The 17,211-nt window shown below is 38.4% G+C and overlaps 2 protein-coding genes across 3 annotated transcripts in view; one reads left to right on the top strand and one right to left on the bottom strand.

Annotated features, from left to right (window-relative positions):
* Positions 1-2,833, bottom strand: part of col4a2 (collagen, type IV, alpha 2) — a 42,581-nt gene extending 39,748 nt beyond the window's left edge. The window contains exons 1-3 of one of the 2 annotated variants that reach the window (XM_077727931.1): positions 2,367-2,833; positions 2,202-2,293; positions 1,988-2,039 (exon numbers count right to left, since the gene is read on the bottom strand). In XM_077727931.1, coding sequence (XP_077584057.1) covers positions 1,988-2,039; positions 2,202-2,239 — 90 coding nt within the window. In that variant the 5' untranslated portion in view covers positions 2,240-2,293; positions 2,367-2,833. The remainder of the gene's footprint in view (positions 1-1,987; positions 2,040-2,201; positions 2,294-2,366) is intronic. The other variant, XM_077727930.1, reaches the window with a different exon arrangement.
* The window catches only part of col4a1 (collagen, type IV, alpha 1), a 32,067-nt gene continuing 17,423 nt past the window's right edge, over positions 2,568-17,211 (top strand). The window contains exon 1 of the mRNA XM_077727932.1: positions 2,568-2,798. Within this exon, the coding sequence (XP_077584058.1) occupies positions 2,727-2,798 (72 nt within the window). The 5' untranslated portion in view covers positions 2,568-2,726. The remainder of the gene's footprint in view (positions 2,799-17,211) is intronic.

Raw genomic sequence — 17,211 nt, 5'->3', positions numbered from 1 at the left:
TCGGGGCCTTTCTTTTTGTAAAAACATCCCTGGATCTGAAAGAGTTGTTGCAAAGAAGCACGAGCGGCAAACAAATCGCATTAAAACCACAACTACTGCTCATGCAACTGCTAATGTCAGGCAGATACGCCGTAACAGTAAAAATACAGACAGGTTTTATTACATTTTTGGATCAATGTAAATATAGCCATGAATTTAATAGTATTCACTTTTTGAATTGGAACTAAATCATGTGTCAAAACAGCTATTTTGAAACAAATACAGTAAGCAAACTTCATGTGATCTTTAGTCTGAACTGAAGTCATGTTCAAGTGGTCACATTGCACTTGGTGTCTTCTCAAGAAATGCTCTGTTTACTAATATTACAGAAGGCTCTGTTGCCATATAAAGTAGTTTCTAAAGACAAGCACTCCTACACAGTAGCCGTCCACTTAGCGGTTCAATCAAAGGGAAGTGTTTGTGTAAACATTATTTATTTAAACTTGATGACATTGGGGGTATTTTCAACAGACATTTTTTTGAAAACCAGATTAAAAAGCAATCCAAAAAATCCTGGAAAAATTCCTGATCGCTTCTATGTTCACCAATAGGCCTTTCCCAAATAATCCTGAAAATCACTGAGTACCAAGTAGAGTAAAATGTTGTAGTTGTTTAGGTGTATATATAAAAATATATATTGCATCCGGTCCGTCTCCTTTTCTTCCTCCTCTACCACACCTGAATCAAACTCATCAGGAAGCTGCCCAGAAGCTTGATACCAATCCCGATTATTTGATCCAGATGTGTTATTGGAGGAAGATATAGAAAACCAATCGGATAGGGTCTCTCGAGGACCATAGTTGACCACCTTTGAATCAAGCCACCCTCTGAAATAACGCCCTAAAAAGGATATGACAACGTCAAAACATCTTTTAATTTCTTCTATTTCACCACCTGCTCACAAAGTCATAAATACCTATCTAGACGTTATGATGTTCAATACTAAAATGTGACATTATTCGGTAAAGAGAGAGGGCGTGCTTGGAAGAGGGAGAAGGAAAAGGATAGGAGAGAGACTTGACGGCAAAACGCTCATAACATAACACACATTTTAAATTTGAATTTAGATTACAATACATACACACTTAATAATAAGTTTTAATCTTACGTTACACTAAATTTAAACCTTCTTGTGCGATAACCGAGGAAAAGATGTCAACTGCGGCTTTCGAGTAAAAACTTCCTGGCTTGTTCATGCCTCAGAACCGAGTGTTCATTTTTTTATTATCGAATCAGGCATGACGCACTTTAAAAGGTTTTGCTGGTGTCTGTTTCAGATGCTCGCTTGGCTTTCAAGTCCATGTAGATTCCGCTGGCTTTTTCACAGATTATCGACTTGGTCACGGTATCTACAGTAAAATATTCAACCTGTACAGCCCGGTGCTCGTAGATATCTTTACGTGAGGGAGATCGCGCGAAAAAGACAGAGCATCTCAAATTTATCTCGTATCTCAAGGCAAAAATTTGCCAGGAATTTCCCCCGAATCTCAAATTTGTCGTATGTAGGAACACTCTAATGTCAAGGAAGGCTTTTTTATACTTGATTCGAATCTACTAAAAGCATACAGATTGTCAACTATTGCATTTAGGTGTATTCATAACAAAACAATTGCGTTATTTTTAAAAGTGAAAACAGACGGATATTTGGCAATTTTACTAACAAACAAACAAAAACTGAATTCCATGCATGTTATCAGTAGCATCAGACCACAAAATAATGAAGCGGGCCATATCGAAGCCCAGATGCCGTATGTTTGACACCCTTCACTATAGGCAATGTTATGCCAAAAGCGAACCCTCTACGCACGGAGACCCTCCCCACGCGTGACACTCCCACCCTGGCCCGACTGACTACACGTGCGTACACACAAAACCTCATTGAAACATAGAAACACTCATTTTCGCACATTGACTTATTAAAAATAAACCACAAAAAGAAATCACTTACAGCGTGTGCTTCTGAGACGAGGCTGGCCACGCAGGCGAACAGCAGCAGCCACCTGTAAACAGCGACATAGTGAACGACAATGTTTCAATACAATTGACGGCGATAGACGTACAATCCATTTGAAAAAAAAACATTTCAATCGCTGCCACACCTCCTAGTTCTAACAGATCGGACGTTTTATCACCATCAATACATTCAATGAGTTCAATCTCACCTTAGATTCTTCACGATTCTTTTGTGATGCCCTTGCATAGTTGCAAAAAAGTCCACGCCACGCAGCTTTTTTAACACATGACTTCGCCCCACCTGGGACCCAAAACTCAACTTATATCTCACAAATAAAACGGCAGATTACAATGTAGTTACAACTCGTACTCACCGGAGCGCTAACCAAAAAAAAAATAATGTAAAAAGGGATGGAATATTCTCCTAAAAGTTACCCAAAGCGGGGCGAGTGGTTCTTCTTCTCTTTACGCCGAAAAGTCCAAAGTGTTTGCACTGGTCGCATCATTGGCGAGGGTGGTCGTTCTAGTGGGTGGAGAGGGGTTGATTTCTTTTTTTGGGGGTGGTGGGGAGGTGTGGTGTGGCGTAAACTTCCCAAACTAAACCCACTCTCCTTGATCAGAACTTCATACCCAGCGTGGACGCAACATGCAAGGTACCGCGCTGTGCCACTGAGTGAAGCCGACCTACAGGTGCTTGTTTGCGGACTCGCCAAGTGGTACGCACCGCCGTCGAGATGTTGCTCCCCGCCGGCACTTTGCTGCTTCTGCTAGCTTTCTCGTCAACTTTGAACACCGCCACGGCTGAGGTGAGTCTAACTCAATCGTGGGGAAACTGATCCATAAAGGGTTGCAGTGGGTACGGGTTTTCATTCCAACTGAAAAATAGGACATATTTTACAAGGGCAATCGGTGGGTAGAAATCAGGTGCTTCTGGTTTGTTGCTGAAATCTCATTGGTCAAAATGTCTGCTCTGGATTAGTTGGAACAAAAACCTGCACTCTTGGCCACTCTTGGTCTAACTGTATGAAAACTTTGGTAACATGACTGAAATCTGTGTTTTTTTATTTTTATTATTATATTTTAATGTGGTTTATTGTTATGTTTGCACAGCAATGTAGATCTGTTCTGATGGTTGATACGTCCTGCCATTTTTACTGCTTTGATTGGCATCCTTATCCTTGTTTCGCTCTACTGTATCTTTATTCCTGCTCTCATGAAGTTCTGGATAAACACTCCCATCTCTCTCCTGGGGTATGGGAGGAGAAATTGGGGAGGGGGCATGAGGGTAGGGCCCCTGTATGTGTGGGTGTGTACAACATGTAGGTACTCAAAAATGATGATCAAACTTTCATCTTCAATCTAGTACCCATTCCCCTTAATTCACAATTGATCTACATTATAATATTGGCTGCCATTTACAATGAAATACACCCAGTCCATTATAAACTGGAATGGCTGTCAGCCCACCCAGTTGAAACAGATTGGACATCTATCGCTGTTGATGGAAAAGAAAAAAATCGACACAATTGAAATGTTGACACCTACTGTTCTGCGCAAGGCATCTTTTCAATGTGATGAGCCTTGATTTTTATTGGATCGTGACGACATTATGATTTGGATCATAAAATTTCACAGCTGGGTTTTTAGGATTGCACAAGGTTTAGTTTTTTACGCCTGATTTTTAAGTTCAATGCTAAAATAAGGAATGCATGTTTTCTTGTAAACCAAACACACATATATATATGTTTTTCATAATATACAGTCATATATTGTAGATTATCCATGAAGAACAGAACATTGAAACTCTTTCTGTGATATGACTTAAAATAAATTTAAGTTCTAATCTTAATATACACACATAAAAAAGGGAAAAATATATACCCCTGTTTTACCAATTTTAAATTGTGTATATGTGCAGTGTATTACTAATATATACATATACGTTGTTCATGAATGTAATATGTTTTTCTCCCTTTCACCCGTTAATTTTTGGAAATACATATATTAAAATGTTTCATTTTTATTTTGTTTTTAATATTTAAAATACCTTTTTGACTTTACAACTCATCTTGTGTATATAGTCAGCATAAATCCACAGAACTATTAATATTCTTTGTTTTCCTGCTTTGGCCATCCTGTTGATTTCAGGCAGACTTCATACAGATCAATCAGTGTCAACCTCTAATGATAACAATAATAGCTGATTCATTTATATCTTATGACTCAATCCATTTCTATATTTCATGGTATGCTGGTTGAACACTTCATAGATATGATTGTGTCCATGATTGGTTGTCAGTCTCTTTGTGCCCAGCTGGCCACCATCAGGGTGACGTCCGCCTGGTGCCCCTAGTTCGCTGGGAGAGTCTCCATCACCCTCTACGGCCCTCATGAGGATAATTGAATCTGAAAATGATTGAATATTTTTTTTATATATTAACACATTCATTGCTGCAAGCCTTCTCAATCCAAATGGATTGGACATTCATCTATAGTGTTTTAATAAAAGCTGCAGGTTTTCAAAAAGTTAAATGAAAGACTTTTTAACATCATTTTAAGACCACATAGAACAAAATTTGATGAAATTCTGTGCCAAATTTCAAAATAATGTCACAAAAAAGCTTAACTTCTCAAAAATGTTCTCACATAATTTTCCACAATTACAGCAGAATTTTAAACCGGAAGGAACTTACGACCTAGTTTGAGTTTCATTTATTTAATAAGGGACAGCACATATTAATGAAAATATTTATATTCATGTTATTGAACGTATATTTATGTAAATATGTAAGATTGTAGCAGAGGGCTAATATCCATCTTTAGTCCCTTATTAACACACTGTGTCAAGGGTAATAGTTTGAAAACATTAAGCATAGTCTAGTTGGTGTTTATTCATATTGGCTAAAATCCGTCAAATAAAAATATGCACTGAAGTTTGGAGTAAACTAGGTGAGGTTTCCAGCACATTCTTCGCCCACACGGATGTATTGCAAGTTCAGGTGAGGGGGAGGAGAAGTCGGAGGAGCATCCCATGTCAAGATGATGAAGAACAGACTCAAAAGAGGAAGTAACACCTCATTAGGGAGTCTTGCATTATCACACATTGATTTTCTCCCCTTCCTATTCAGTCAAGTTTTAAGATCATCTAATGAGCTTACTTCTGGTCTTCAATAAAGTATGACTGGTAGTTTATCTACTTTGCATGAGTGACGCACAACATCTGGTTTGTTTGGACTCTGAAGAACTCTTGGGATGAGGGGGTTTCTCTTTGGCGGAACATTTTGTGGTTCATCCGATGATACAAAATGACACAAGACTGTTAATAATATTTGCTTGTTTTTTGGGAGTCACTCTGCCCACTCAAAGTTTTGCGAACAGTGACTCAACTCATAAAGACGTCCAAGTTGATTGATAGTTGAAATGGTTGCATGTAGTATTTGAATCTAAATGAGTCATAGTGACACATTTTTCAAAACAGAGATTTGGGTATATTTAAAAAGATGGTATTATACACCATTGTGCTACATTGAGAGTCTTTAGAAAAAAATCTTTCTGTCCATAGACTACGTATTATGTTCCGCACAATGCATCAGAAGCTGGTATAATTGGTAGCAAACCAATCAGATATCACTATATTCGGATAGCAATGAACTGTGATAGATTTAATGAAAATATTATGGAAAATATTTACTCAAGTCCCTGTGTAATTGTAGTTCATAACTATATAGACTATTTAACAGCTTGGTTGCCCTTGAAATAGAGATATGTCCAATCCATTTTGAAAGGGAAACCTGGAAGCAATCATTCGTTGAAAGATGAGAATTTACAGACAGTACTCCAACTTTGATTTAATTGGAAGTATATTTCAAGGGTCAGAGATAAATGATGTTTGAAATGATCAAAAAGTGAATCTTCATCAAAGAGTAACTTCCAAAAAGGATGTTTACAGAAATGTTTTAATGAGGAAATGTCAAATGAAAAAAATCCAGAAACGTTCTGTGCCGCTTTTGACCCGTTGTGCTTTGCCAAGTCACATGTTGAGCAATTTCCAATGAGTATTTCCACTTTGTGTGGCCTTCCACACAACATAACTTCTTGTTTAGTCTATGTTACAATCACTGCTATTGAACTAAGGCCGGGAATGAATATACAATTTATACACTGTCATACTGCAACCCTTAACCCAGCTGACTGTCTTTCGGAAGGTAACATTTCAATGTTGTCACTCTAAATACCTGTCTTTTTCAGGAGACCACATTGGTCTTTTTTCAGTCTTGGTCTCACACTTGGGCAGTATTTCAACTTTAAGTCATTTTTTGGAAAAAAAAAACATTTGCTTTTAAAACTCCAAATACATTGTTTTTCAATTGAGTCTCGCAAAACTTTATCAAATTTCATTTATTCACCACAAGACTTCACATACCCAGTCACTTTATCACTCTTCCTCCACATGCAACATGCAACAATCTGCTTTCCATAACATGTCACAAGACCTCCCGATATTTGATTTTGTCCTAGTTCCAATACCCAAAATCTGGATCTTGTTCCAGTCTCGGTCTTGGTCTCCATTCACAAAAGTCTTGGAATAGAAACGATAGCACTGCATTAAGCGCAGCACTACAACAACAAAATGTATCATAAATTCTTCTTCCACTAACTTCTGCCTGGGTCTCATTGGTTGCTAACAGCATCTTGCGTTTTCCTTTTTGTTTGTGCAACTCAATCCTGAATGAGTTTCAGTACCAGAATAGCTTCTCTCCCTTGGTGGTCACTTTGAGTCAAGAGGATTCTAGGTTAAGTGATAGGAAGACTCCTTGAGGCAGTTTGTGTTTGGGATGAGTTGCGCGATTATCTACCGAACACCAAAACTACTGGTCTGGCCTGGGAAGTTCTGACATGTACTAATCCTCTGGTCAACTCAGGAATGTGCGCCGGATTTGTCAAATCGGTCGGACACCCGGTTTGGCGGGAGCTTGTAGTTTGGTGGGTTTGCACCTCGGGACGAACCATCAAGCCCCTCCTGTTGAGACGACAGCTGGTCTTCTCACTGTGCCGGGCCACCAGCCAAGCAGCACAGCCTGGGAAGGCAACCTTCCTGACCCCTGTTGTAAAAATGCCTACATTTGGAATAATTACCATTGTGGCGCTTGTCTGTATTTTGACAGGCGACAAAGATGAGTCGTAATTCTGTAATTGCTCTGGGGCACTTTTTATGATCCAGAAAGGATTAAATGATCATTTTGTCCTAGTGACATTGACAATGATAGACGTCCAATCTTTTTTAATTTACTACCTGAGTACCTTCAAGTTAAATTGAAGTAGACGTCTAGCATCCTCAATGGTAGGCATTGGCTGCCATCTATCAAAAAGAATGATTAATATTAATATTTGATCCAAATATAGTTATGAACAGTACGTAATATTTTTTTCTGCCAACAATTGAATAAACAAATGTTCATTCGCTCCTCTTAATGAAAATTGATTGGATGTATAGCGCAACAATTGATGAATAGCATTTACCTTATTTTCTTGACTATAAGTCACACTTTTTTTCAGTCTTTCAATCTTTGTTTTTTCAATCTTGATGAATCTCAATAGTTTTTTTGTATAATTATTTTTTGTGTCTTTTTCATATTCCTGACAAACACTTTCACGCCATGTTACTTAAGAAGCATTCACTCATTCGGCCATTTCAGTCAAAATGGACCAGACGTCTAGCACAGTCAATGGCAGCCAATGATTCCCCAATAAAATGCTAATCCACGTATTGTGCCAGCACATGTCAGGGAGACAGATAAATGAATGGAATCAGGTATTCCAACCCAGCTGTAATGCTGTTTCTTTGCTTGAAAATGTCCCCGGTTGAGGCACTGGCATGGTTTGGAGTGTCTGTTCTGTTGCAGTCCTTAAACCTGTGACCTTCTGGCTCCTCATTTTCGACGCCACAGCCAAATTTTTATGGATTGAGCTACCGCCGCCAAAGGTTTCCCTGTGGTCCGAGCATTTCACTGTGACATGTCGCAGCTGTGTTCAACTTTTCACACACAAAAGTCCAAAGCTAATAATTCTTGTACACGATCTCTCTCTCTGTATTGTTGTCACTTTCCAAATGGTGCACTCTATTATGAGTAAGGTGAGGTGTTCAAGTGTTGACAGCAGATTTATGGCAAAAAATGCTTGGAGGTTGGGACCGGTTTAGGTTCCACCTATCTTTACTTAGTTCTTGACCTGCGTGTCTATCTCTTGTAACTGGACAGATAATAATAACGAAGACAGATTTACAACATGTTGCATTTTTGCGCAAAGAGGCAACTTTTGGCGACGACCCATCTTCAGTTGTTCCCGGCAGGCTTCCATCATTGTGACAGGTGCTCGATTAAAAAAAAAGAACAAGGTCTGCTCAACTTTTCCACTGTGAATGTTTGGTTATGTTTTTGTTTCTGCGGTTACAAAACATTCTGATAATCCCAAATTGAGAGGGATGGCATGAAATTTGACTGAGCAATCAATTGTAACTCTCAAGATTGGACTTGAGACCACATTTGAAGCGTCTTAGTATTTTCCCATTTGGTCTCAGGTTATGTCAAAGTTGTTTTATGTGAGCTTTGACTCCCAAATGTTTAGGTCATGTCCCAGTGACTTCTGATGTTAGGCAATTCAATCTTGGATAGTGTGGTCTTGACCATTAGGTTAATAATGTGTTAATAGATAGTCTGTAGTGGGGTCCAAAGCGAAGGTACAAGATGTGTGGTGGTGAGTGTGGTCGAGGTCCTGGGAACAAAACAAGAGGTTGGAGATGAGGTGAGGCAAAACAAGAAGGTGGCACGAGAGGGTACTTTAAAGTGACCTGTTAAAGTCGATCCAGCGACGTGGTCAAGCTCTGTGTGGCTCTGTAATTGTGATAAGCCACACCTGCCATTGCTTAGACTATCAGGGGCCTGACCTGTGATTGGATGAGAGGACCAACCACCCACCTGCCTGACCCTGGGCTGGGTTTCTGCTCTTATGTGAGCTCTTGCAATGTTTTGAAAAAGAAAACAATGACCCTCGTTTTAGTTTTCCTTTATGTTTTTGTTACATTCCTACAGGACTCACGCGCTCCTTCAATGATCCCCGAGGCTTAACCAATCGATGTATCAATCCAGACGTGTCCTTACACACCTAACGTGTGGCTTCACAGACCCTGACCAAAATTAAATGGGTTAATTCTTCTGCTAAAGTATATTATCTGTCACTGTCAGGGACGGTCTTGGTTGCAACCATGTAAGTGGGATGTGCACATGACTGAAAACACATGACCCAAATCCACAAGTGAAGACGTATGGTTCACATTTGGGTCAAGGCCTGTTGCAAGCATTGACATCTTATCATTCATTCATCGACTCTCGTCTTAAGTGCAAAGCCAGAATGGAGTAGGAATGTAATCCCGCAATGGCAGAACTCACGTGCGCTGTCACTGTAAAGCTTTAAGGAAGGAACCGATGCATTTTCCAGCTGCGTCACGGCCGCAGGCTGCCGAACTTCTTTTACTCTGTTTTTCTACGAAATGCTTGATCAGATCACTTCCACGCAGGAAATGAGTTGGGAAGCTCGTTTGAGAAGAGCTTTCTCACAGTAAGCATTTTTATAAAAAAGGTTAGAAAAAAAACCGTCTCATACTATGATTTCTGTGCAATTCTTCTTGCTCTTGTAAACTTAATTGAAGCAAGGATTATTCACAGATTAATTCCGATTTTTCTCCTAATATTGTGACATTTTTTTGCTAAAATGGCAATTTAAAAGACAAAATTACTAATACCAGATTTTTGTTCTAATCAAGTTTTAGTAATTGTAATAAAAATACTTTATTCCAGTAAATACATACCATACCTTAAGTTAATTCATCTGTATCTGTTTCATTCAGTCTCACAAAGGTATAAAAATCAAATGTCTTTACTTTTCTATAATTGTGATTTTATTGCACAAATCCTGACAATGTGATGTATGAATTTTGCACAAAGATTTTCAGATTTATTTTTCTTCTTACAACTTTTCTTCTGCTAAAATTAATTTAATTGGGTAAAAACATTATGATGCTCTCATGGAACATGTTATTCATGACAATTATTGTCAAAATTTCACCTTCTTTCCCTCACAATAATACGACATGATTATTGATTCTTCTAACATTCTCCCATGAATTTCCATTTTATTCTCCAGATTTTGGAAAAATTTGACATTTTTTAATAATACTGAAAAGAATCCAACAAATCTCGGAAATTCTCTTGTATGGTTTCTCATAACTTTATGACTTATTTACTTCATACTTTAACAAAAATCATTGTAAGATGTACATATCTTGACCTAAGATATGTCCACATTCAGTATTCGTAGTCTACAGTACAAGGGAGACAATGTATAGTGATGTCATAGAACAGTCATGCATAGCTGAATCTGGTGGGTGTGAGAGCATGCATCAAACTTTGTTCCGCGTGAGAAAGGCTCCGTTCACTCGGAGAACACTTGAGTTGCGTCCCTGTGAACGCGCAGCAATGTGACACAGGATGTCGGCTGGAGGAAGGCATTTTTTCCTCCTCTTCCTTGCCTTTTATGCTCACAAAGACAAGAAAGGGTTGGGTCTTCTATCTGGAACCCTTGAGGACAGCCAACCAGAACATTTTCACTAAAACATCCACACTATGCTCACACTGGGTGCACCTTTTGCTAAAACCTTGCTTTTTGAAAAAAAAAATATATATACAAATCAGACTCAGATTAAATTGTGAGAAAACTGAAGCCATATATCCTATTATGAATTTCAGAAAACCCAATTTATATATGTTTTATTTCAATTCACACTTGAGTATAAGTCACATTTTTGAGGATCGTTTTATGTGATCAGTAACCAAAAACAAACACTCTCAATTGTACTTCTAACAATAAAATGAGGAACAACTAAAGGATTAAACCTTTAAAAAAAGTGGCCGTTGCAAAGTAGTTATTCACGTATAAGTGTGCCCTGTGATTGTCTGGCCACCAAAAAAGGGTGTAACCTGCGACCCTTCTGATGACAAGTGGCACAGAAAATGAATGAATGAATAAAATTAGAATTACACTCTGGTTATGACCCCGGTAACACGTCGATTATTTCTTAAATTTCATAGTGTTTACCTTCTTGCCTTCCTCTGTGAATGCTCATGTTTCGGTGTGATCATCTGCAGTGCCTCTACCAATTAAAATGAATTGGATGTCCATGAATGAAAGCCAAAGAGTTAAATGAGTGCCCTTTAAATCAGCTGTTTCTCCTTTGTCACAGGTTATGTGTATTCTTTTATGGGCCTCACGCGCTTGTTAGTTTTCATTTAAGCAGTATCGTAATGGTCAGAGTTGCTTAACCTAGCAAATGACCCAATAAAGATAAGGCGATTGCGGTAAACCGCACATATCATGGCTTCCATGTGGAGACCGTTTTTTTTCCCTCAGTAGTCAGGTACTTTTTTTTTTGGAGGTCTGCCGGGACATTCTTGACCTTGTCTGGTACTGACAAGTTAGGATGAGAGGAGACAAGGAAGGGAATTTTATGCCATACTTGGAAGACCAAAAGGCTCTGTAAACAACGCCAACGTGCGAATGTTGGAATGCTGTGACGTGAAACAGTGATGATGTCATAACGCTTAGAATGTTAACACATTAACTGCAAATGCATAGCCAATAATCACTGCCACCCCTCCCATTCCAAATAGATTGGACGGTTTCCTTCCACATCCCAAAAAAATGCATGTTAGCCTGGTTGAACACTAAATTGCCTCAATTGACTCAATGGTAGTCAATGAGTTAGATTGTCATTTTTAAAATCTGCTTCACAATAAACAGGCTTTAAGATAAGGAGAGGAGCATTCTTGTCATTGCTTTGATGACCCTAGATCAACCCCAACAGCGCAAATGTCCAGACTGGCTGCGGGTGTACTTTAAGTCAACATTCATCTTACATTAGGGCAAAACCCGGCAAATATGCAAACAACATTTTTTCCATTTGACTGGAAAAAGACTTGAGATTTTACCAAAGAATCATTTATCATATTTTACTTTCAAACAAAGTGTCTATGTTCAATGATTTTAAACTGATCAGAGTGCTTTTCATGTAAATGAAGACTTCAACACCACAATGCAAGCCAAAAAGCTGAAACAACCAATCCTCACATATAGTGCAAGCACATCCGTTGGGACCACCGTAAAGCGTTCAAAATGTCAGCAAGTAGTAATGTGAAACAGGACATTGGGCAGAACCCCACAGATCTACAGAAAAATTAACTTTGCAAATGGGAAAATTGTTTTAGGGGATTTCTCAGGAACTGAATTGGCTCCACTCCAGTTGCAAATTACTGATTCCACGTGAGGAAGGGGCCACAGAAAAAGATGGAAGATGAGAGCACAACAACCTTTCAGTCATTGAACTCATTGGCTGCCTTCAATAACACTATAGAAGACCAATTCATTTTAACTGGGGAGGCGGTGGCCTACAGAATGAAAGTGAATATGTTAAATGCCTTTTCATAGCCTATAGACCCTCTTGTAGTTTTTATTTCTATTGGTCTTATTTTTTATAAACCCTTTTGTTAAATTGTATTCATTCAATTAAATTGCAATGTAAACTTGGTTATTAAGCTAAAAAATGATATAGAAACTACTATAATTAGTATCTGGCATCATGTAGGTCCCCTTTATATAGTTATATGACTTTGTTTATGAACATTAGTTCTTGTGTTGAACCTAGTACATTATACAGTCACTTACTTGCCCACAATACAGTCACTTACTTGCCCAGTAAAGAGTTCTAAAAATGTTAAATGTCGAACAAAACTAAACCTCTGTTGTAGATATTTGTTTACTTTTGCCATATTTGTGCTGTGAGCCACCAAATGCCACCTAATTCAGTAATTACACAAAGAAACAAACTGTCTTGCAATGATCTATTGAATCAACTGATTTACTTTTCTGAAAAAACAACAGAACAAAAACTGAATTTCATTATTTATTACAATAATCCACTATAATTAAAATAATAATAAACGCCATTGTTTGATCAAATCGATGAATTTCCAATTGAAGTGTTTGTTTCAATTGAAAACAAACAACAGTCAGCCTTATTTCGAGCCAAATTCCAAATGCAAAACACATGAAAGCAGGCCCTTAGAGGAAAAATGCCTCCATTTGAGCGGGGTCTTTGACCCCTCCAATCAGTTGCTCCATCTTGACCAGTCACATGACCCTCCAAGGCTCATCCTGTTGACCTTCCACCCCCCAATGAGGTCATTAGAAAGGATTTAAGAGTTCAGAAAAAAGCCTTTAATATGAGGCTCATAGTGATAAGGACACTCACTCTTTGTAGGCCACCACATCTGTTTGAAATGCCACTTTGTTAACTCATTAAGAAAGTCTCTAATCATTGCACCTTAAAGGGTCAGGGGGGGATTTCTTCCCTCAACTTTTGATGCTCCACCCAAAACCAACTAATGGTAGTTGGACACATCACATGAGCTGATTTGTAATGTTTAAAGAAAAAGTCCCAAAATGACACTCCTGGGGTCATAAAGTTTTATTTTTCTTCCTGTAAAAACATGTCTAATTTCTCTAAAAGCAATGAACGTATCATCAATTGCCCTAAATATCTTTTTTTTATGGTCAGTACAATGCCCTGTTTTATGTTCTTATTTTTAAATTGAACTTAAGTTTTCACTATGGCAGCCCGGTGGACGAGTGGTTAACGCGGGGGGTCTCACAGGTCTGAGGGTTCAATCCAAGGTCGGTCCTCACTGTGTGGAGTTTGCATGTTCTTCCAAGGCATGTGTGGGCTTTCTGTAGGTATTACGGTATCATAAAAACATGCATTTAGGCTGATTGAAAACTTTAAATTGACCCTTGCCAATTCAGGGTGCCCCTTCAAAGAAGACTGAGATAGGCTCCAGCACCCCCCATGATTCTTGTAACGATTTGGATTGAGGACTTTTTTGTGACTTGAGGGGAACTCACAAGTGCACAAGTAAACATTTGAAGGACTTGTTGTATTTACTAGCATTTATTTACCTTATGCCAGATGCCTTGACTAATCAGTGGCTGTGAACTCAAAATAATTCGACTTCGATAACAAATGAAAACACATGATAAAAATGCAGTTTCTAGGTTCGCACATTCTTAACAAGAAAATGTTGCAAAAACATCTATTTCTTTTTCAGTGCTGATATCTACAAGCTGAAGGACACTATGTGTTTGTTCATATTTTGTGGCCTTGCCTAATTACCTTTTACCTTCATGCCACGCTTCTTTTTTTTGTTATCGTGTGTGCTGGCAACGTTGAAGGCCGTGTCATGCAAATTGAAACAAAAGTGAGAGTTGTGTTTGGCTGTGGGAAGTCAAAAATGCTAACATAAACATACTTTGGGTCATTTTTCTGTCTTTTTGTTCGTTAGCTACCTATTGGAAGAGGAGCGTGACGGAATAAGAGTGGATGGACTCAGTGGGCGTGAATTATTTCATGCTGTGCAGAGAAGCAGGAGTGCCAAAGTCCAATTTTTAGAAAAGTTACATTTTAAAATAAATGAATAAAGATTTGATTGAAAATGTTGTTCATCTATGTATGACTTGCAATTGGCTGGAAACCCACAGTTGGATGGGATTGGCTCCAGGACCCCCACAGCCCTTGTGAGGATAAGCAGTACAGAAAATGAATTAATTTGATTGAATAAATACATTTTGATTTATTTGATGACTAAAAAAACAAACAACTAAAAATAGGGATACATAAATTCATGTTGAAAAAGCAAATACAATTTAAGAGAAAATATATGAATCAAAAAACATTAACATGAATGAATAAAGGTTTGAATATAAAAATTCATTCATTTAATTCAGCGTTTATCCTCACAAGGGTCGCAAGGGGTGCTGGATCCTATCCCAGCTAAACTAAAAATCTAATGGACGAATGGGAAAATTTCAAGTAAAAGAACCAAAAACCTAAACCTGAAAAAATATGAATAAATAAATAACATTTAATGATGCATTTAACTCTATAAGTATTTTCTTTGGCATTCCTGCCCCTCCACACTTAAGTACACATGAGCACTATTTCCGTCGTCTTCATGTCTGGACTTCAAAAAGTCAAGCATGGTGGCGGCAGTGTCATGCTGAGGGGCTGTTTTTTTTTCTGTTTGACCCGGGATCTCCGTCAACATAGGGGGAATTATGTAGAGTCCCAAATACATGTCAGTTTTAGCACAAAACTTACAGCTTTCTGCATAAGCATTGACACATTTCTGCTGTCCATACATTTAACTCACTTATTTCTTTACTAGGAAGGCTTGAAGGCTCTTCATTTTAGACTGTTTTTATAGGAGATACACTATGTGAAAATTCTGTAGATCACATTTAACCAGATGTTTTTGTGCTATTTCAAAATGACATGAATGGTGGGTGGATCCGCTTTAAAAAAAAAAAAAGACCACCATACTATACAATGAGTGAATTTTAAAGAGTGGAAAAAATGTCCCCTTTTGACTCTTAAAATAAAATAAAAAACGTACTATATAATGCTATAATGTACATGTGGTGATGCAAATGGCCATCAGGGAGTCTGTTCACGACATTCTTGTCGGGGGCCCACTCATCCAACATTTCCAAACACTCAGACTTGCTTTCTTCACGTCATAGTTGTGTTACTATTTTCTGTCCTTTTTGCCCAAACATCTCCAAGTATTAGACAAGGACACGTCAGTTGCAGACACGTTTATGTGATGATGTCATGTTTATTCTGGGTGCTCCGTCTCATCCTTGCCGGTGGACACCTGCATGCCAATCGGCCTTCTGCTTCCATTTTGCACTTGAGTAGGAATGTGCCCCATCCTTGGTAAATAAACACACATTCTGATATCCAGGAAACCATATTGGCTACTTGTCCACACTTGACCAAAAAGAGGCCAATCTGTCGCTTCAACTTTGTTATTTAAAGGCTGAAAACTCAAACCAAAGCGAAATATCCCAAAACTTGAAAGACTCATAATAAATAATATTACGGAAAAAAATCATTAATTTAGTCATTTTCAATACCAAAAACATATTTTTATGTGTATTGAATAAAGACCCCACTCAAAAAAAATCACAAAAAACTCATAATGATTTGGAAAATATTAATTCTTATCCTAACAAAGTTCGCAGGGGGTGATGGAGCCTGTCCCAGCCAATTATGGGCAGCAGGCGTGGGGCACCCTGAATTGGTTGCCAGCTAATCACAGGGGTGAAATGAATTTAACGTCATAAAATAATTGAGAACCGAAAATTTTAATTAGGAAGCAAGTTAATTTAATTAAAATAAAAATTTCATAACATATCTTGTCTGCCATTTGCCTGTTAATTTTGGAGCGATTCCAGATGACCTCCTGTTGACTTTGATTTCCTTCGTTTTTTAAATTTATGCCTCGTTGTAAAGTCCTGTATATTACTTTTCACTTTTGGGTGGCTTCCTGTTGAAATCAAGTAGTTTACCTCTAAAGAGCCTTTTCCAGATTACTTCCGATATATTTTGGAGCACTTCTGGATAAGTTATCATTTGCAGTTCACTTCCTGGTGATTATTGTATGGTACACGTGTCGCTTGTGTTTAGTGCACTCTGTATTTGATAGACGTCCAATTCATTTGGACTGGGAAAGGCCCAATCCAAATGGACTGGACATCAGCGGCAACCAACGAGTTGATGAGTCGATTTATTCCTTTTCTGTGAGAACGAGGGAGACGAAAGTAGCCGAGCATGTCCAGACCGGCACCGCAAACCGCCTGAGACAAGGAGAATTCTGGCTGGACGCCTGGCACGTGAGTCTAGAAACAGCTGCACAATGGAGGGGGGTTAGAAAAAAAGACCCCTGCAGACCCCAGAGGAGAGGAAGCTAGGGAGAGAAGTTGTGGTGTGACCCCTTGTGTTCATGTTTCGCTTGACACGGTCAAGGGCGATGAGAGGGCTTTATTCAGAATCACGTCATATTAACAGGAATCTCAAAATCTCAAGCTTCACCATAATTGGGCCTGTCTCTTAGCTGCCAATATTTAGTCTGTCTTTTACTTTCACCAGTACAGACTTTTCCTCATATATTGAGAGAGGAGTAGATTGACTCAATTGAAATGACCTGACATAAGTATTTATATAAACATATGTGCGTGTGTGTGTGTATATGTATGTATGTACACACATATATA

Source organism: Stigmatopora nigra, chromosome 11, assembly GCF_051989575.1.
Source record: "Stigmatopora nigra isolate UIUO_SnigA chromosome 11, RoL_Snig_1.1, whole genome shotgun sequence".
NCBI lineage: Eukaryota > Metazoa > Chordata > Actinopteri > Syngnathiformes > Syngnathidae > Stigmatopora > Stigmatopora nigra.
This window is presented reverse-complemented; position numbering and strand designations above follow the sequence as displayed.